General features: G+C 45.3%; 2 protein-coding genes across 2 annotated transcripts in view; one reads left to right on the forward strand and one right to left on the reverse strand.

The window, feature by feature from the left end:
• The window catches only part of LOC107386787 (uncharacterized), a 203,252-nt gene that overhangs the window by 156,379 nt on the left and 25,186 nt on the right, over positions 1–21,687 (reverse strand). The gene's annotated exons all lie outside the window — the stretch shown is intronic.
• The window catches only part of pah (phenylalanine hydroxylase), a 29,884-nt gene continuing 13,577 nt past the window's right edge, over positions 5,381–21,687 (forward strand). Inside the window, exons 1-4 of the mRNA XM_054739798.2 lie at positions 5,381–5,561; positions 6,082–6,198; positions 15,344–15,527; positions 21,559–21,647. Coding sequence (XP_054595773.1) covers positions 5,499–5,561; positions 6,082–6,198; positions 15,344–15,527; positions 21,559–21,647 — 453 coding nt within the window. The 5' untranslated portion in view covers positions 5,381–5,498. The remainder of the gene's footprint in view (positions 5,562–6,081; positions 6,199–15,343; positions 15,528–21,558; positions 21,648–21,687) is intronic.

Genomic DNA, 21,687 nt, shown 5'->3' on the forward strand with positions numbered 1-21,687 from the left:
AGTACATTATAATATCACAGCAGCAAAATTACAGTAAATTGCTGTGAGTGCATGTAACAGTATTTTACTGTGAAAGCACGGCAAAAGTACGGCAAAATTTATCCAGTAAATTATTGTGAATTCACTGTGAAAATTTTAAGAGTGTAATACAAAAGCCAGCTTGAACAAGTGAGTCTTCAGCTGCTTTTTAAAGGAGATCACTGAGTCCACTGATCTCAGGCTCAGGGGGAGAGAGGTCCAGAGTCTGGGGGCCACAGCAGCAAATGATCTGTCACCTTTGGTCTTTAGCCTGGTGCTGCACAACCAGTAGGCTTTGATCACTGGACCTCAGGGACCTGCTGGGGGTGTAGGGACTGAGAAGATCACCAATGTAAGATGGTGCTTGTCCATGTAAGGCCCTATAGACCAGAACCAGGATCTTGAAATGAACCCTGAAGTTGACTGGCAGCCAGTGAAGCTGCAGGAGAAGCGGGGTGATGTGGGTGTGTTTGGAGGACTTGGTCAGAAGCCGAGCACAGGCATTCTGAACCACCTGTAGACGGTTCAGGGAGGTTCTGCTCAGACACGTGAAAAGAGAGTTACAGTAGTCTAAGCATGAGGAGATGAAGGTGTGGAGAACTGTCTCAAGTTCAGATGCATTTTTAAACAAAGATGAGGGTAAGATGTGGAGGGAGCATGCAGAGGTCTTCATAGACTTAACTAGTTTGGTTAACTCAGGCAAAAAAACAGGAGCAAAGCTATCTAGGATGATGGGCCTGGTTGGAGTCGGGAGAGGCGGTGATAAGGCTGAAGGAGAGATGCTAGATCTAACCTTATTGACTTTGTCCACAAAGAAAGACAGAAAGTTCTCACAGTCTGCAACAGAGTGGATGGAGGCTGTAGGAGAGGCAGGAGAGACGATGCTGCTGATGGTGTTAAACAGCACCTTGGGGTTCCCTTTGCTCTGGGACACCAGGTTGGAGAAATAGGAAATATGCTAAATATTTACATATGAATTGTTTTAGAGCCCTTTTATTGGCAGAATCTGATATTCAGTTCTTACAAAAAATGGGTCCCAACGTGGTTTGTGTGGCGTTGCCATAGACGTCATTGGCACAGATCCCCTGTCCTCTTTTTTGGAAATGGAAATATGATCACCCTATATTAAACAAACTGTCCACCCGGGCTTTTGCGCTGCACAGAGACTGTTTGCTGCCTATGACTGAACGTCAGTTGAGAGTCAGTCTCATACAGACTGACCAATGAAGAGAGGGCCTCAAGTTAAGACCCTCTCCTCATTGGTCAGTCCACACAAGGTGGGTCAAAGGTTACCCTGAGCGGGTTACGTGATGTCAGGCATTCAAGTATTGAGTATATTTACTGCATATTACATTAAAATATTCTGTATGTGACCACATTATGGTGATCCTTGGGTCATGATGATGGGGCCCTTGAATATTGTTGCCCAGGGCACAGCAAAGTGTTAATCTGGCCCTGTCCACATGGACCTTTTGTGCATGTCACCTAGTGTCGACTCGGATTTAGTTTTTAGACTTTTATCAACTTGTGTTTTTAAAATACCTTCAGTCTCCTTGAACCGTCACCTTATCGTGGTGGAGGAGTTTGAGTGCCCTAATGATCCTAGGAGCTATGTTGTCTGGGGCACTTAGTGCCCCTGGTAGGGTCTCCCATGACAAATTGGTCTTAGGTGAAGGGTGAGACAAAGAACGGTTCGAAGGATCTTTCATGGCGGTGAAAACGAAGAGTCGGAGTACCCGGCCCGGAGGGTTACCGGGGTCCCACCCTGGAGCCAGGCCTGGGGTTGGGGCCCGTGAGCGAGCGCCTGGTGGCCGGGCTTTCGCCCATGGGGCCCGGCCGGGCCCAGCCCGAACCGGATACATGGGCTCGTCCAACTGTGGACCCACCACCCGCAGGAGGAACATGAAGGGTCCGGTGCAATGTGAATCGGGTGGCAGACCAAGGCGGGAGCCTTGGCGGTCCAATCCCCGGACAAGAAAACTAGTTTTTGGGACATGGAACGTCACCTCGCTGGCGGGGAAGGAGCCGGAGCTTGTGGCAGAGGTTGAGCGGTACCGGCTAGATATAGTCGGACTCACCTCGACACATTGCATTGGCTCTGGAACCCGAGACCTGGAGAGGGGTTGGACACTCTACTTTGCTGGAGTTGCTCCGGGTGAGAGGCGGAGGGCTGGGGTTGGCTTTTTGTTAGCCCCGAGACTCTCTGCCTGTGTGTTGGGGTTTACCCCGGGGGACAAGAGGGTAGCTTCCTTGCGCCTTCGGGTCGGGGAACGGGTCCTGACTGTTGTTTGTGCTTATGGGCCAAATATCAGTTCAGAGTACCCACCCTTTTTGGAGTCCCTGGGACGAGTGCTAGATAGTGCTCCATCAGGGGACTCCATTGTCCTGCTGGGGGACTTCAATGCTCACGTGGGCAATGACAGCTTGACCTGGAGGGGTGTGATTGGGAGGAACGGCCCACCTGATCAGAACTCGAGCGGTGTTTTGTTATTGGACTTCTGTGCAAGCCGCAGTTTGGCCATAACGAACACCATGTTCGAACATAAGGATGCCCACCGGTACACTTGGTACCAGGGCAGCCTAGGTCACAGGTCGATGATAGATTTTGTAGTCGTATCATCTGACCTGCGGCCGTATGTTTTGGACACCCGAGTGAAGAGAGGGGCGGAGCTGTCAACTGATCACCACCTGGTGGTGAGTTGGATCAGATGGCAAGTGAACATGCCGCGTAGACCTGGCAGACCCAAACGCATAGTGAGGGTCTGCTGGGAACGCCTGGCAGAAGAACCTGTCAAGACGGTCTTCAACTCCCACCTCCGGCAGAGCTTTGACCACGTCCCGAGAGCAGTGGGGGACATTGAGTCCGAGTGGGCCTTGTTCCACTCTGCGATTGTCGAGGCGGCTGTTGCTAGCTGTGGTCGCAAGGTGGCCGGTGCCAGTCGTGGTGGCAACCCCCGTACCCGCTGGTGGACACCAGAGGTTCGGGGAGCCGTCAGGCTGAAGAAGGAGGCCTACAGGGCGTGGCTGGTCTGTGGGTCTCCGGAGGCAGCAGACAGGTACCGGATAGCCAAGCGGGGTGCAGCAGTGGCAGTTGCCGAGGCAAAATCTCGGGCGTGGGAGGAGTTTGGTGAGGCCATGGAGAAAGACTATCGATCGGCTCCAAAGAGGTTCTGGCAAACTGTCCGGCGCCTCAGGAGAGGAAGGCAGCAACTCGCTCACACTGTTTACAGTGGGGATGGGGAGCTGCTGACGTCAACTGAGGCTATAGTCGGACGGTGGAAGGAATACTTTGAGGAGCTCCTCAATCCCACCAATGCGCATTCCGAGGAGGAACCAGAGCTGGGAGGCCTGGGGATGGACTGTCCGATCTCGGGGGCAGAAGTTGCTGAGGTAGTCAAACAACTACACAGCGGCGGAGCCCCGGGGGCGGATGAGGTTCGTCCTGGGTATCTCAAGGCTATGGATGTTGTAGGGCTGTCATGGTTGACACGTCTCTACAACATTGCGTGGTCATCGGGGGCAGTTCCTAGGGAGTGGCAGACCGGGGTGGTGGTCCCCATCTTTAAGAAGGGTGACCTGAGGGTGTGTTCCAACTATAGGGGGATCACACTCCTCAGCCTCCCTGGAAAGGTCTACTCCAGGGTACTGGAGAGGAGGGTCCGATCGATAGTTGAATCTCAGATAGAGGAGGAGCAATGTGGTTTTCGTCCTGGCCGTGGAACTGTGGACCAGCTCTATACCCTTGCAAGGGTGATGGAGGGGGCATGGGAGTTTGCCCAACCAATCCACATGTGCTTTGTGGATTTGGAGAAGGCTTATGACCGTGTCCCCAGGGGCACCCTGTGGGGGACGCTCCAGGAGTATGGGGTGGGTGGCTTTCTGTTAAGGGCCATTCAGTCCCTTTACCAGAGGAGCGTGAGTTTGGTCCGCATAGCCGGTAGTAAGTCGGACCTGTTCCCAGTGAGGGTTGGACTCCGCCAGGGCTGCCCTTTGTCACCGGTTCTGTTCATCACTTTTATGGACAGAATTTCTAGACGCAGCCGTGGTGTGGAGTGTGTCGAGTTTGGTGGCAGGAGAATCTCGTCTCTGCTTTTTGCGGATGATGTGGTCCTCCTAGCTTCATCCAGCTCTGACCTTCAGCTCTTGCTGGGTAGGTTCGCGGCCGAATGTGAAGCGGCTGGGATGAGGATCAGCACCTCCAAATCTGAGACCATGGTTCTCGACCGGAAAAGGGTGGCTTGCCACCTCCGGGTCGGGGGAGAGGTCCTACCTCAAGTGGAGGAGTTTAAGTATCTCGGGGTCTTGTTCACGAGTGAGGGTAGGAGGGATCGGGAGATCGACAGGCGGATTGGTTCGGCGTCTGCAGTGATGCGGACGCTGAGCCGATCTGTCGTGGGGAAGAGGGAGCTGAGCCAGAAAGCCAGGCTCTCGATTTACCGGTCGATCTACGTCCCAATCCTCACCTATGGTCATGAGCTTTGGGTAATGACCGAAAGAACGAGATCGCGGATACAAGCGGCCGAAATGAGTTTCCTCCGTAGGGTGGCCGGGCTCAGCCTTAGAGATAGGGTGAGGAGCTCGGACATTCGGGAGGGACTCGGAGTAGAACCGCTGCTCCTCCGGATCGAAAGGAGCCAGTTGAGGTGGTTTGGGCATCTGGTCAGGATGCCTCCTGGACGCCTCCCCGGGGAGGTGTTTCGGGCATGTCCTGCCGGCAGAAGGCCCCCGGGTCGACCCAGGACACGTTGGAGAAGTTACATCTCCAATCTGGTCCGGGAACGCCTTGGGGTCCTGCCGGAGGAGCTGGTGGACAAGGCCGGGGAGAGGACGGCCTGGAGCTCCCTAGTTGGGATGCTGCCCCCGCGACCCGGACCCGGATAAGCGGAGGAAGACGACGACGACTTCAGTTTGGTAAAACTTTTAATAAAGTTTTAAAGTTTAAAGTTTTATATAGTTGATAATTTGTCTTTTAACTGTTAACCTTATAGTGGATTTTTCGTTTTGCATTATTTTAATAATGCTCGCCATCTGTTTGCTCTTGTTTTTAGAACCTTTTACAACAATTAAAACCATTTTAACTCCACTGTCGTATTTCTTATGTTACCCCCTCCTTCGCATTTTAACACCTCCTGTCGGGGACGTAATTTCGTCCTGATATTGCGATCTCATTGCTGCGCTGAGCTCCCCCTCTGTCACGTGACGCGTCTGAGGACGTTTCCACCTGATCTCATCAGGTCAGAAAAGAGGAATAAAAAGTTTCAGCCTGGAGCCGCAGCGGTGCGTAAAGTGAACCACACGAGCCTGCCAGGACAGACGCGTTTCACAACAATCGTCCCGTGACAAACAGCGCAGAGGGGGGAGTGCGGGGTCACGTGGCTCCGTTAAACCGGCTGGTTTTAAAGACCGAAGCTCCCCACAGCAGCTAGAAGCTCCCAGCTCAGCATCAGCAAGCAGAACACCTTCACCTGCCGCACCGGAGGATGGACAAGCGAGTGAACGGTAGCCTCCACCCGGAGGGAGAGACGGGACAGCCGGGCACAGGGGTAAGATACATACAAACTCCTGCTGCGTTTATTATTCCAGAAATATCAGGTTCTTTTCTTTCTTATAGCAACAATAATGCAGCTGCCAGCACAGAGACTTTTCTAGATGCCCCATAGAAGACCTAACAGCTGATGGGGTGAAAAATACAAACAATGACATCATCCACAAACTATTATTATTATTATTATTATCGTCTGAATTTCTGGTTTTGGGTACTTTTTTTAAAATTTACTAAAGCATAACCATCATTTGTGCTCCAGACATTGTTTTTGTTAAATTAGCAAGATTTCAAATGAACTCTGTGAGTTATCTAGATGTACTGTCTGCTTCTGCAGAGGTGTTTATTTATTTATTGTTTATGTGTTCGTAGCAGTAAAAGTCGTGGGTTAACCTCTACAGGTCAAACTGTTTAAAGTCTTTGAGCTCTTGTAGCCTTAAATATATAAATCTATAAGAATTTAAATTGATAATACTTTAGATTTACTCATTAAAAGTTATGTGTCTTTTTTTTTCCTGCAGAAGAGGAGAGGCTCATATCTGGAGGAGGAGACTAACAAGAAGTCGGAGGTGATTTCCTGCATCTTCTCCCTGAAGGAGGAGGTGGGAGCTTTGGCCAAGGCTCTGAAGCTGTTTGAGGTAAAAACTACCGCTGATCTGATCAAATAAAGTTCTGATAATTGATAAAGAGCCATAAAACTGGCTCTGAACACAACTTTAACCAAAAGACTCAGTTCATTTGCAAAAGCAGATATCTGGATCAAAATCAACAAACTTTTACTGATAATAATACAAAGATGCATTTTTAAAATGCACTAAAAGGATCATCATCTGTTTTTGTAAAACTCTTCACTTATTTTCCAAAAAGCTTCAAAGTGTTTATTTTATTTTAAAGTAGAAAATGAAATCCTCACATGTGAACTGATAATACGATCTATTATTTATGTTGCCTCTAACAGCTCCTTTTTATTTTAACTCTATAATAATAAAGTTACTTTGGCGACCCAAACGAGGAGCGGATGACGCACTCTCAGGCCACTCGTGTTTAGGTTACAGATTAACGTGTTGCTAAACACAACGGAGTTGCAACAGCTACACTTTCAACTGTGGTGGCGATAAAAAATCTTTTTTAATTGGCTCAGTTCATCCCAACAGCATCAGGGTCTAGAAACTGACAAAACTGAGATGTTTGTGTCATTTTGTGCCTTTTGGGCAGAACTGATCTTACCTGGGATGTTTGGAGTGTAAACACAGCATGCTACCTCCAAGGTTTCTATAATAACAGAATAAAAACACGCTAAACAAAACTTCATTCTAGCCATTCACTTGTGGATTATGCAGGTTGAAGAGATTAACCATTTATTTGTACATAAAGATTAATAAAACCTGAAAATAACATGTAGAATTAGTTTTGTATAAAAGTTAACGACTACATTTTTTTATTGGTTAATTGGGCATTTGATAAAAACACAGCAGAGGTGCTAATGAATGAGTCTTAATCCTACAATTCCCAGAGTGCATCTCTTTCACTGAACCCTCCCTTCTCTTTACAGCCAATACAGATTTTTAACTGTGAGAAATAAACATAATTAATGTGGCAGAAGGTCACGTTCTCCAAGTGCTTCTCCTGGACCTCTTCTGCAAAAGAAAAGAAGATACAATCCCATAATTTATGCCCTCAAATTCACCCAAGGGCAGAATTACACAATACAAAGAGACACCTGAGCACATGAAAATGATCGGTTTATCTTATAGTGAAGTTTAATATCCATTTATTTACCTTAATGTATGAAACATTAAACTTCGGAGGCATAAAATTCAAATTTGGAGCATCAAACGTAAATTATATGAACATCTAAAAGCAAATACTGACATTTACACCCACTGGAAAGTGTTGATAAAGGGCTTCATCTGCGGGAATAAATCTATAATTTAATGAAAACGGTTTAAATGTCTTCCTCTCTGTTCTGACGTGACACCATACTTTCAGATTGCCTGAACTAGATAGACCCAGTGAAAAGTAAAGATCATGTTTGACTGGTTGCTCACAAACTTCTAGTTTTGATGCTTAAAGTTCGAGGAGACCAAAGCAAGACTAAAATCCTGTAGATCTCTCTAAAGCCTCCTTTACTCTCCACCCTCTGTCCTTCGTGCAGAAGACTGAGCAGCCTCTAAGCGGAGGAACAGCTTCTTCCCTGAGGCGTTATGACTGATCTGGAGTTATTTCCTGGATACGTGTCATCCTCCCATGTCTCTGACATGTTGGTGTCCTTATTCAGGGGTGGAAACGTGATGTTTTGACACAGATCGATACCAAGTATTTGCCTAAATCTGCCCTCAGAGTGCAGCTGTAAACATCAGGGTCCTGGTTGAACCTATGAGCTCCCTCTGTGCTGATACTCCCCCTGCACCACCCCTGCCTCCACACCTCCTACTCCTGTCTTTTTAACTCTTCTAAAGAACGCACGAGTTTCCCAGGAACCACAAACACACCCCCGGCTGATTTAACAAGAGCCGATTCCTCTATAGAATACGTAAGTGCTTATAGTCTAATGAACGCAGCTTAAAGGAGAAAAATCTTCTAGGTTTTTCCAACTCTGTGAAGCCCATCATGTGTTTGCTCTCATGTCTAATCTGTTTCATTATGAAAGTCACACATCAAAGCTGCCACGCTGCTTATCCGACTCGGTGTGCATGTGACTCAGCAGCAGGGCTTTCTTGTGACGAGTCATGCCGGACACCGACCTCGAGCTGGGGCGACCCTAGCGCAGTTGTCAATAGCCTCACGGACTGCGGGACGGCTCTGACGGGTACAGAGCTCCGATGCTGGGGGTGGGAATTTTAAAACTTCATGAGCTGGCGAGGGCCTCAAACAGCAGAAAATGTTAAGTTTTTCATTTTGGTAAAAAAAAAAAGGCAATTGCTGTTTTGTTTTTGACACAACTCATTTGTTTTTGATAAAAAAAAATTAAAAGGTCAGCGTCAGTAAAGTTTAAAGAGCAAGTCACCCCCTACCAGAGTATTACTCCACTCCCACTTCATCAGGGTCCGAAATTAACACTCGCCACTCGCCAAATGCGAGCAAATTGCTCCATTTGGCGAGTTAATGTTTGAGCTCTATCTGCCACCTGGCGAGTAAATGTTTGCACCAAATTAGTTATGTTTATCAGTCATCTTCCATGGATGTCTGATACTCCTCCCGCCTGCATGCAACGTCCACAAACGTACGCGAAACGTGAGAGCCGCATCCAACGTCACCTATGCCATTCAATCAGTTTATCAAGTTAGCCGTTAGCTTCGTGTTAAAACTAGCGGAGAAATGTGGCGGTTTTTAACTGGAGTCAGCCAGCCTTCCAAAAGAAAACTCGTCGAACTGGAAGAAAAACCACCAGGACCAGTGGCAACCAGAAGATTTTGTGAAAAGTGGCGAACCGGAGACGGCGGAGTCGTGAGACAATGGCTACATTATGATGGCCACGTAGTGTTGCTGCCTTTCACAGACAACTGTCCCTCGGCATTCTTCAAATATCCAATAAATGCCCATACTTCCGACTTTGTCTTCTTTGAGGGATAATAAATGTCCCGAGTGCCGTCTCCTCCTGCCATTATTTCAGCTTTAGCTTAAAGAAAGTTTTGGTCGTAAACAACAAAGTGCGCATGTGCCGCCGGCAACTTCAGCAGAAGATACGGTGGCTGGTAAGGGTCACCGCGTCTACACCGCAGCCACGCTAATCCAATGAGATAATATATATATATATTTTAAAAACAAGACGGTTATTATTATTGTCAACTTTTTTACCGGGGTTTACTGCTACACCGGTTACCGTGACAACCCTAGCCCTGACACACTTTCAGATATTCTCATGGTGCAGCTGTGTTCTCCAGAGATCAAGGACTATGACCCAAATGAGGCTGTAAGGCTTTGGCACAAAGACGGTGTCAGAAGCAGGAGGCCAGACTTCATGGACAGAGAAAACAAGGAGTCTGACTAGATTTCAATGAAAGAGTTCATAAAAACATCTCTAAAAATAAATAAATAGTAAAAGTGACAAGAGTTGTTTTCCTTATTAATTGATGTTTTAATTATTTTGTCACTCTGTTTGGAATCAACATAATATAGAATTACATGCTTTAGGTAGATCTAAATCATTTAGAATTTTGGCCGGTAAAAAATATGCTTGGCCGGTAGATTTTCATCATCTACCAGCCAACTTGACCGGTGAGTAAAAAATTTAATTTCAAACCCTGCACTTCATGTTTGAAAAATGCAACAAATGCAGTTGCCTAGCAGACCGAGAGGGCGGAGTCACTAACAAATACACACACACAGGCTCACAACGACATTGTGACATCATATGGTACCAGCTAACATTCTAGGGTCTCTCTTAAGCCTGGTTTATGCTTCTCCGTCAGCTCTGCAAGAGACAGACACGCACGGATTGACGGAAGCGTTTTGCTCTCATACTTCTCCGTCTCCTGGAGAGTGTTGCAAAGCAATTCCTCGCCAGGTCAACAGAGGGCGTAGCGCTGTTCTGTGTTATCCTGTCATGTATCGGTCCAAGATAGTGTGTTTATATTGTGTTTTTTGTGTATATAAGATACTTTTAACATGGATGTATTTGTCTCTCATTCTCCTCCACTTCATGCGCTCGCCACCTCTAAACCCACGTTTCCTGTCATTTCCGTCCACAAATAAAACGCTTGCTGCGCATCTTTTCACTCCTCCAGTCACGGGGAATTAAACGTTCATGCTTTTAGAGTTTTTTCGCGAGGTATTCTTCAAGCTTCTCCGTGTCTGCCTCTAGTTATCCTCGGCTCTCTTTGTTTTTGAAGGCGCAATGGCGGTGCTGTAAACAGCGGCGTCCTGACCAATCACAAGCTTGCCTAATCAGTCTCGTTCGACGGATGTTTAAAAAGAGAGCTCGACTCCGTACGTACTTGTGTGCCTGCCGGAGCCCTACGCAATGACGGGTAATGGCGTTGCGTGTCTCCGCACTGACGCAGACGGAGAAGCATAAATCAGGCTTTAGCCAATAACGATGGCAGATTTAAATTCAAATGCAGAGCAGAGTTTTTACCTGACAACAGCACAACACTGACAGTTTTAGGCAGAAAATCAAAATTTTAACTAAAATGCACTAAAGTGCAAAACTATTGACTACACGTGTCTGCAGCATGATTAGACACGCATTTATATAGTTTATCAGGGGAAAAAGTTGATTTGGGGGTGACTTGCTCTTTAATGTAACTGTTTTATTTTATGGGCTCTCTCTAGAACAGGAATCTGCCTCCTGCAGCTAGACTGGCTCTGGTTTTAAACAGCAAAACATCAGGTTTAGGCGGCTTTTATGTTTTTCATGGGATGATCAAATTTAAGTGCAATCACAGAAAGACACTAAAAGTTTGAGTAATCATTTTAGATCTTTCTTTTCCATCAATTTCCACAATTATCAGCTTCCCAAAGGAAAAAAAACACGTCTATTTCTTATTTTTTCCCCTAATTTAAACGCCTAATAATAAATAAAGGCGATTAAATACATCTCTTAGATATTTACACAGGAGGAAACAAAAATATTTTAGATTTTAGGCACAGAAAAATAAAATCCTGATTCTAATCTCAGAATTATCGCTTACTCTGACATTTCTGACCAAAACACAAACCTTTATTTCTCACCGTCTTTTTTTTCTTCCTGTAACAGTTGTGGCTCTAAACAAGTTTTATTGTGGTGGACTGAGGGGAAAAATGTCTCTTTGGATTGTAAAGCTTACAGATTTCTCTTCTGCAACAAAATTAAATAATGTAAACAGTAATAAATCTGTGGAAAATAATTCGATGGCATTCTTTCATATAGTAAGTTTCTGAGATGCTGACTCATCCCTGGTCATGTTGAACCTAAAAGGCCCAATAAAGCACCCATAAATGTAGAATAGGATCCAGATGGGTGAAAACAGGAGGCCCTCACTTACGCCCTCCACTTTATCGAGCCTATAGCAGACCGAGAACAACACACTCCCTCTCCCTCCCCAAAATTACATAAACAAGAAAACATTTTGACCACACACACACACACACACACACACACACACACACACATACACACACAAAACTGCCTTCACACGTGTGATAGGTTCCTCGCACGTCAGCCATTAGTAAAGACTTGCAAATTGCTACCAGAACCATCTGGGAACTCTGTGATTTGGGGGTTTCAGTTGGAAAGTGAAACATCTGGATGCTTGAGTGATTTATTTAAGAATCAGTGGTTCTGAGTGCAGTCGTTTGTCCAGTAAGGCTATGTATGACCTCAGGTCCTGATGGACGCCTCACAGGTTGATCAATAATGGAATACTGCCATCTAGTGGTAGAGGAGAAGCTGTGGTGCAGCTTTAACTGAAATTCTTGTTTTAAAAGCTTCTCCAAATCTGCTCATATACTGACTCATAATGCAGAAATTCTTAAGATTAAGGATGAGTCTAAACTTTTAAACACTTTTCTTATCTTTCAGGACTGTGTTGAACAAATACTTCCGGTTTAATCCTCTGAAAGACGTCTAGAAAGCTGGGAAAACAATGTTTTTTTTTTATTGCTAAAAGTCAAAAAGCAAAAATGAGGCACAATTTTCACAACCTCTACTTCTGTTCCCAATCGCTTGACTCAATTTATCACTACTTAAGATTTCCTTCTCGTATTAGAACTCTGATTTTCCTCCTTTACACTCTGATGTCAATTTCACATTGCCTTGCTGTCAAAACACAGCACACAATTTTCAGGTTTACACACACTTCTCACATCAATTCTCAAAGTTTCAATCAACAACACACAAATATTCAAATCTCTAAACTTTCAAGTCTGGCGAGCAATTTGTAATCAGGGACTGCAGCATAAAAGGAGGCTTGACGCTCTGTTTTGTTTGATGAGCAATGGAGACAACAGAGAAGGAGAGGGGTGCATACGGGAGGAGGAGGAGGAGGAGGAGGAGAAAGAGGCGCCAGGGAAGAAATGTGATTGGCCAGCGGGCCATAATCAAGGTCCCAGGCCTGTGTGGTGGCAACGTCACTGTGTGTGCGGCCATGAACCACCATGGCATCCTACGACATGCCCACCTAGGGGCATACAACGCAGCCCTGCTACTGGAATTCCTAAACGGCCTGTATGATGCGCTTGTTCAACCTGATGACCTAGATCGGGGATTCCCAAAGTGTGGTGCGTGCACCCCTGGGGGTGAGCGAGCTACCGCTAGGGGGTGAGCGAGCTGCCGCTAGGGGGTGCGCGAGGTGAAAAGTGTAATGGCTGTGGAGCTCAGAGAAGTCTGTCAAAAGTCACCATTAGCGTAGCCAGAAACTCATTTGTAGGTGGGCCTAAGAAAATGTTAGTGGGCCCAATAAATGTCATTGAAAACAAGTATATTTTGCTTGTGTGTGTGTGTGTGTGTGTGTGCGTGTGTCCTCTTCACATGGCCTAGCTCAGGGGTCGGCAATCCGCGGCTCTGGAGCCGCATGCATCTCTTCCATCCATCTGATGCGGCTCTCTGTGCTTGTAAAATAATGAATGGATATTTAAATAAAATCCTTTATATTTTACTGCATTAATTTTACATCTGTAAGCCAATTCTAAATGTAAAGATTGTCTGCGTAAACCTGAACAGGTCCAACCTGGTCTTACTGTGAGACCGGGTTGACGCGTCGCGCTTGTGCGTAATCATAGGCGCTTTCTGAGCTGAAGACGATGTGAGATTTTGGGACTCTCCTCAGACGCCACATTGGAGACAGGAACAAGCACAATTCAGCCAAAGTTTCATCATCAGGGAACATTTTCTAAGTGACAAGTCTCTCTGAGAGACCGGGTTTGGAAAACTCGCTTCAGTGGAAGGAATCTTCCTGCATGCGCTCTGGTTCTGCAACGCGTTCAAAGCCCCTCTCCACATCTTCAGCTCGCTGTGCACCTTATGTACACGCTGACAGTGAGCTGCGCTGAGCAGTGTCCAGCTCAGATGTTCAGATGGGAATCTTTTCTTGAGTGATTTAGCTACATCTGCGATTTGCGAAACGAATAAAGTGTCAGTTCGTCTGCTTGCGTCGGGGTAATTCTTTCTATTCTTTCTCCGTCAAAATAAACGGTCAAATACGGGAACTGTCCGGTCAACACAAGCCTTGCTTTTGACTGTTTTGTTTTCTTGTGAAAATTGTTGCAAAGAGATAAAATTTTACTTGATTAACACCAGAGCAAGGCGCACTGCGCCGTTATCTCCGTCACTGTAAATGAGGGAAAAACAAAATGATCGGATCCTTTTCTGACCTTCCCCACCTACAAAGTTTAATTACAACAATCAAACGTGACAGAGCCTGGATTTGTATTCTGAACAGTCTAAACATGTTTTAAAAAGAAACGTATGACAAAAGTGGCACCTGCTCAGTAAAATCACCAACAGGGTGAAAAATATCAAAATATTGTAGGCAGAGACGGGCTACAACTTCTGGATCCACTTTATATAAATCGTTTTATTGATTATCGTCTTATGAAAGATAACTTTAACGTACATGAGCGACCGGTACTGGCTGCTGTCACCTGTTGTGAGCAGCGCTCTGCTGTCTGAGGGTAGGCCCCGCCCACAACGCAGCGGCTGCTGTGAATCCCAGTGTTTTCTTTACTGTGGGAAACGGGTAATAATGGCTCTTTGATGGGAACAGGTTGCCGACCCCTGCTTTAGCGTGAACTCTGATATATATATATATATATATATATATATATATATATATATATATATATATAGCCATGCCCTGATGTGGGGCTGGGGGGGGGGGTGTCAACGTGGTCGGGACATAGAAGGGGGTGCGCGGCTAAATAAGTTTGGGAACCACTGACCTAGATAAACCACAGCGGGTCAACTTTATAATCATTTGGGACAATGTAAGTTTCCACAAGGCTGTCCAGGTGCATGAGTGGTTTCAGGACCACACACGGTTTTCCGTATTATACCTTCTACCTTATTCCCCCTTCCTCAATCCCACTGAGGAGTTTTTCTCAGCCTGGAGGTGGAAGGTGTACGAAAGGGATCCACAGAGCAAGGTCCCACTGCTTCAAGCCATGGAGGAGGCTTGTAGAGATGTGGGCTTTGAGGCCTGTCAGGGCTTCATGAGGCACTCGAGGTGGTACGTCCAGCGCTGTTTGGACCAGGACATCGCCTGCAATGTTGACGAGGCCCTCTGGCCAGACAGAGACTAGAGGCATGATGCCCCATGATTATGCTTGATTTTGGTGGGGGGTTGGGCTGGGGGGTGGGGGTAAAAATAAAATATTTTGTCTCAAAATTTGTGTGATGTCTAATGTTTGTCTATGAGAGAAGTGGGCATTGTAATAGATTCAGTGTATTGCATTTCTCTAATTGTATTTTCAGTTTAGCTCTTCAGTGTTCTTTCCATGCTTGGTGGTGTTGTGTTTATTCAATGAATGGTATGTGTGTGTCATGTGAAAATATGGCTGTGTTTACCAAATGAAAACACGCGTTTCATTTTGTGAATATGTTACGAGATTTGATGGCAGAGTTTTTTTGCAAAGGGATGCCAAGAGTTTAGCAATTTGTGTGTGATATTTGGGGTTTTGTGTGTGCAGTTTCGAAAGAAACGTACAGTTTTGAAAAACGCATATTAGCAATAAAAAAAACTGTAATACTTCAAAAGTCAGTTTTGATGCTTGAAAACAAAACAAGAATAAACCATGAAGAGGTTTCGGAAAGTAGCAGAGGGATTTTAAGCAGACATTAGAAATGTTCATGCCTTTCTCTTTTAGGAGAATGGGATCAACCTGACGCACATCGAGTCCCGTCCGTCACGGATGAACAAAGAAGAGTACGAGTTCTTCATCAGCGTGGACCCCAGCTGTGCTCAGGCTCTGGATGAAGTCATCGAAGGCCTGCGTACTCAAATCAGCGGCCACGTGCACGAGCTTTCACGCAACAAACAGAAGGACACGGGTTAGTGCGTGTGTGCTTATCCTCTGAAGACAGAAAGTAGGCCCGTCTAAACATGAAACACGAGTCGTGTTATTTTATTCTAACTCGGAGCTGATCTGAAGTACGTAAAGGTGGCAGAATGAGGGCAAAACACAAACATAAATACATCTTAATTACCTTCACTTATGATCCCCACACATTCAATGATGTAGAGTCCAACTTTATTTTTCATAGCAATGTTGCCTTGCAGCGAGGTTGCTGGTTCAGATTCCACCTGCAGCTTTCCTGTGTGGAGCTTGTACTCATTTAAAGGAAACTCTGGTTCGCTCCCAATGACCAAAAACATGCATGTTAGGTTAAAGTGACACTCTAAATTGTCCCTAAGTGTGAGTGAGTATATGATTGGTTGCAAGTCCCTGTGACGGACTGGAGACCTGTCCAGGGTGTCCCCACTTCTCGCCTGATGAGTGCTGGAGTTAGACACTTGTTCCATTTGTGAGAATAAGTGGTTCAGATAATGATAATGTGTGTATAGTGTCATGGTTTTTATTCAAATCCCCAGTAAACAGCACAACTCTGCCATCAGCTGACGTAAATAGTAACTGCAGTCTTAAAATGTGAACACTGTTCATTTTAGGCTCTACGTAAACATCAAAGCTCCTAAAAGAACTCCGCGCATTCAAAAAGTCTTATGTGATCAGAGTTTCTGAAGTAGATTATTCACACCCCTAAAGCCCGGATCACACTGTGCGATTTTTGGCCGTCGCACAGGATGGTTCATGCCACACTGAGAACTCCAGAGAGGTGGCACACCGTACGACAAAAGATTTCAGTGAGGCAGACTGCACGACGCCTCTCTCCAGCAGGACACGCTACGTCATGAGTGCACCTCCCAAAGCATACGTCACTAAGCAGACTGCTAACCAAAACAAAGCTGAAAAGATAAAAACACTCCTTTTTAGTGTCAACTCATGACCCAACCAATCAACTTGAGTGGGGGGCAGCCCACTCAAGTTGATTGGGCCCAGTCACGTGACCCGATGCTGTGCTTGAACCATTCAACAAACACTCAGATTAGTACCTACACGGAGTAGATAGCTGCTTCTCTAATTCTTGCCACTTTTTACATTAATAATTTTATCAGAGTGTTTTATTAGTTCTTATATTTGCTAATCTCTTAATTAATTTTTTTTTCTATCTTACCTTCTGCACCAAAATACCGCAGCAATTTCCTAATGTTGTGACTTGGCACACAAATGGCAATAAAAAAAAACTTCAAAACTTAAAAAAAAAAAAAACTTCAACTCATCTTCCTCCAAGAAGCTTCGTTTTTAAAACCCTCGCTTTGGCGCCAGACTCCAGCTTCGGGTTTCCTTTCCCGTTTTCCGGGTAAACCGCTGATCTTTCAGCTGGACATTCATCCTTTTCATCCTCCTTTATACATAAAAACCCACTAAGGTACAGAGAGGTAACAATCTGTCACAGATCGCTGCAATATCTAAACTTTCGCCGTGAATTCTGTCTCCCAGCTCCGCTCCGTGGGACCGCTCACACCCGCTGTCTTCCTCTGTCCCTCTGCAGTAAAACGCCACTGAACCATCCTTATCGGTTGAATATGTGAGATTTCCACTAACAGCAAAGGGATCTCATGTTTTTATGTTCGTGAGCACATTTTCTCTCACACTCGTACAGATCACAGAATCAAGGTTTTCACAATTCAGCTGATGGTCTAAAAATGAAGTTTAACTATTTTTAGTATCACTCCGGTTTAACTTGGTCTATTAACAAAAATAAAATCTGGTGTGTAGTTACATAAGTATTGCTGCTGCAACATCACAAAGGTGTGTTTTCATTGGTCGGTTGCAGACAGCAGTCGTAGGTTTTCAAGCGTGCTTGTAGACTGTCGGAGGCTGATTTGGGTCGTGGAACGGCTCAAAAAGCAGTCGCAGAACCGGTCACATTCGACAATAACAGATTTGCAAATCACCCTCACATTCACCGTTTTTACACGATTACGCTCTCGACGAGGGATTTGGCTAAGGCGGCTGCAAATCGCACAGTGTGATCGGGGCTTAACCCGTACAAAAACAGCCTACTGGGATGCAAATCCATCATAGCGCAAACTAGAGCTGTAGCGAAGCGTCGATGACGTCGACGGCTCGATTCTAAAAATTCGTCGACGTCAGATCCGGTAGTCGACGCACCGCGCCCACTTGTTGCATCCCCAGGAGTTTGTAAATTGAGGTGGAATCTGCCTGTTTTTCCTCTAGCTCACCCTCTTCTCCGCCTTCACTAACATCTCCGCCAAATACCGAAGACCCGGAACAACGTCCGTCCGCTACTAGGTTCCTTTCCTGTTTTGCCCGCCTTCGTTTCCCGGCAACGGACAACAACTTCCGGGGTCAGATGGGCTGCTTCGTCTCTATCGCAGATGTAGAACATCACCGGGAGCGTTTCTCCCTTCATAAAGGAGCTTCTTTCAGACATTAGGAGAGCTGTTTAGTGGTAGCAGTCTCTCCTCCGTGCTGGTCTGTTTGCTGCTGGGTGTTTCTGGTTTATTTAAACCTGGCAACTTGAACTTAACGTTGGTAAAGCTACTGTTAGCATTTTCGCTAACAGCTTCTTGCGTTTGGATAAGCTGTTACGTTTTGGTTTAGAGTTCATCTTTTTTCAATCCAATCCAATCCGATTTTATTTATAAAGCGCATTCACAAGGCATTACAACCAAACAAGGCGCTGTACACTAGAAATGTTGGTTAATTAAACAAGCGATATTTAAACATGTTGAACACATATAAAAAATAATAATTTGTGGTACAAATTAATAAATGTCTAAATGTAATAAAATCTCCCTTTTATTACATTTAGAGTGTTGTGGGTTTTCGGTTTAGTTTAAAATGTCACCTTGAGTTTGGTTTAACCGCCCAGTTTAGAGTTTGGAACTTTGGAGATTCTTATTTTGGTCCAAAACCCAGTAATCTTTGCCCAGTGGGACATCCCTAGTTATCTGTACTTTTGTTTTAATTCCCCACAGGCAGAATTAGTTTTATTACTCCCAACCTGTGGATGGAAAGATTTGTTTTTTTGTTGTTGTAAATAAACCTGATCATCATTTTAACTTTTAAATGCCACATTATTGTCCCTTCCTTTTTGCACACGAGCCAAACTCCCCAGGAGGAGTCATAACACCACTCGCCTCACGCACATAAGTGACCAAAACCAAGCAGCATGGAGACACTCCGTCTCCAACCACCTCTCAGGCAGCAGCCTGCACTCCCAAGTTCTACACGTCACCAGAACATAACCAACCGCAACACAATAAAAGCAGTGTTATACAAAATGGGAGGCCTGTAGTGTTTATTCTCTTACAGTAACAATTAATCAATTTTTTGGAGGAATTTATTAGAGATATTTTGGTTTTTATTAACTGTGCAATAGAAAAATAATCATTAGATTAATTGTATAAATAGTCATTAGAATAGTCGACTATTCGATAAAATAATCGTCAGAATAATCGTTTTAAAAATAATCGTTTACCCCCAGCCCTAGCGCAAACACTGTCTTCAGATGAGCTGCAACCCCGGCATCCTTGGTGTCGTTTCTGCTACAGAGAACCCAACTCATTAACTCACCAGGTTAAATAACTTTGATATCAATGGGGTACAAATTTTTCATGATTATAATTTTTCTCCATAAATCAGAAGCCCGATGGGTGGTGTAGGGGGACTTTCGGCCCTCGGACTTACGGCCCTCGCCTCTGGAACAGGCTGCCGGAGGATCTCAGGGCCGCAGAGAACGTTCATGTTTTTAAGAACAGGCTCAAGACCCGCCTTTTTTATTTTAGCTTTTAACTGATTACCGTTTATTGCATTGCTTGTTTTACTTATTTATTTTAATTACTGTTATGTTACACATTTATGTTTTATTTCTATAATCACATTTTATTGGATATTTTACTATCCGTATTAGCTCTTGTTATTTTACATGTCACATATTTTAATTCTTCCAGTGTTTCCTCTGTGGAGCCCTCTGCCTCGGGACCGGTGGTCGGTGGCGGCAGCTGGGGTGCTGGGGTAGTGCCCAGGTATTGGTGGGGGTTGCCACCCTCCCTCCCAGGGCGCCCTGGATTGGCGTCTTGGCTGCTGCCGTGGATCCGCTGCTGTCGAGGCAGATGGCTCCCTTGATGGCGCGTCTTTCATTACCTGTCCAATCTGAGCTCAGCCTAGTGTTTACTTTGGTCTTTTAATGTGTTATGTGCATGTGTGATGTGTATGTGTGTGTGTGTGTGCATGCGCGCGCGCCTGGGAATGGCTTGTGGATTGGGGGGTAAAACTGTCATAATTGTTTTAAGTGTGGGAAAGGGAGGGAATGTGGGTTATATGGGTCGTTTTAATCTGTTAAGCACTTTGTGTTGCTTGCTGTGCATGAAAAGCGCTATATAAATAAAGTTTGAGTTTGATTTGATTCAGCCCAGGAAGCAGAAGCTTCTTATTTAGCCCAAAAACACAACAGTGGTGAGAGTATTGGGCTCAACACATGGGAGGCGACAAACGACCGCGATCAGCGAAATTTGTCGCTGTCGCTTTTATTACCTGACACACGGGAGGCGACCCGCGCCAGCGGCCAGCGGCAAAGCCGTCTACGCGTTCTGTTTCATGGCGAAATCGAAACTTCCGTTGTTTTGTTTGGCTGTGTCAGGTTGGAGGGAATTAAGGTTATTTAAGCGGTTCAGAGTTAATAAAGTGGTAGATATGATGTTTCACAAGGTGCTGCTAGAGTTATGTGAAATCTTACTTCTGATTTTACTTTATAAAACAATAATAATAATCAACTTCTCCTTCATGTTTGCTCGGAGGTGTACGGAGCATCCTGTCCGCTCATTGGTCAGTGAATAAAACCTCCGTTGATTGGTCCTCATCCGAGCGACAGCGATGAAAAGTTGAAAATATTTCAACTTTCTGGGATCGCGTCGCTGGGTCGCCTGTGCACGACACGTGCACGAGCGCAAAATTTCACACGCACGTTTTTCGCGTTTCGCTTAGTAGGAGGGAGACCCGCGATTATCGCTTTGTCGCGCATGTCTCATTGAAAATGAATGGAGGAGAGGCGATGTCGCCTCCCATGTTTCGAGCCCATAAAGAGGATTTCTGGCTTCATTTTTAGAAAGTGATGAAGACAAAACTGATGCAGCATCTCCAGTCCATCAGATTTAAAACAGGATCAAGAAACTTTCATTGTTCTCGAGCATGAATGTCCATCAAAAGCTAGCATCTTCACACCCACACAGCTAGCAGGGCTCAGAGAAATCTAATAAAACTGGCACCATTAATGCTGAAACGTCCCATTTATCATTAGAGGGTAGTTCTGGGTGTTGGGCTGCAGCCAGACTCCATAACAGACAGCGTCGCCAACAAGACTGGTGTTCTCTCGCCTGCATTTGGACCTCTTTATTAGTTGTTTCCAGAAAGGCATTAGTTTAGCTACTGAGGACCAACAGGCCTGGTAGGAACAGAAGCCGTCTGTGTCTCATCCCCAGAATAACAGGCAGGGGAGACATGCCAAGGTCATTGTGATTTCAGACAGACAGGGCCACCAAGGATCCTACTCTGGGTTCCAAAGACGTCTGGGTCGACTGGTCAGGGTCAAGTGGACAAGCGGATACTTGCAGCCCATTTTGGAGACAGCCTATTTGTAGAGGAGACAACTTCAGAGTCTGTTGTCCTGGTGGGGCCCCAGGCTAGACCACACTGCATAAATGTAGATTAATGACCAGACTTCAGTGTCTTCTGTGTCATAAATCCATTCAAGCAGTGCACTGAGCACTGAGCCATGCCAAGCTAGTCCAATTCTACATGATCTATTTCAATTTAAGGATTTAAATCAGAGAGGAAGTAGAAATAATTAATCCTGCAGCAGATAATTCAAGCTAAACATGTCTCCTTTGTTTGTCTCACTGAAAGCTCAATGAAAGCTCAAAGGCCACCGCCTCATTCAAATGAGGTCTTATTTAGGATTTTTCTTTGCAACGTAAATAAATGTCACTATTTTTCAGTGCCGTGGTTCCCTAAGGACATCCAGGACTTGGACCGCTTTGCCAATCAGATTCTCAGTTATGGTTCAGAGCTGGATGCTGATCATCCAGTAAGTTCTGACTCATCCATCATCTTGTGTTTACCACATC

The sequence above is a fragment of the Nothobranchius furzeri genome, chromosome 1 (assembly GCF_043380555.1).
Source record: "Nothobranchius furzeri strain GRZ-AD chromosome 1, NfurGRZ-RIMD1, whole genome shotgun sequence".
Lineage (NCBI taxonomy): Eukaryota > Metazoa > Chordata > Actinopteri > Cyprinodontiformes > Nothobranchiidae > Nothobranchius > Nothobranchius furzeri.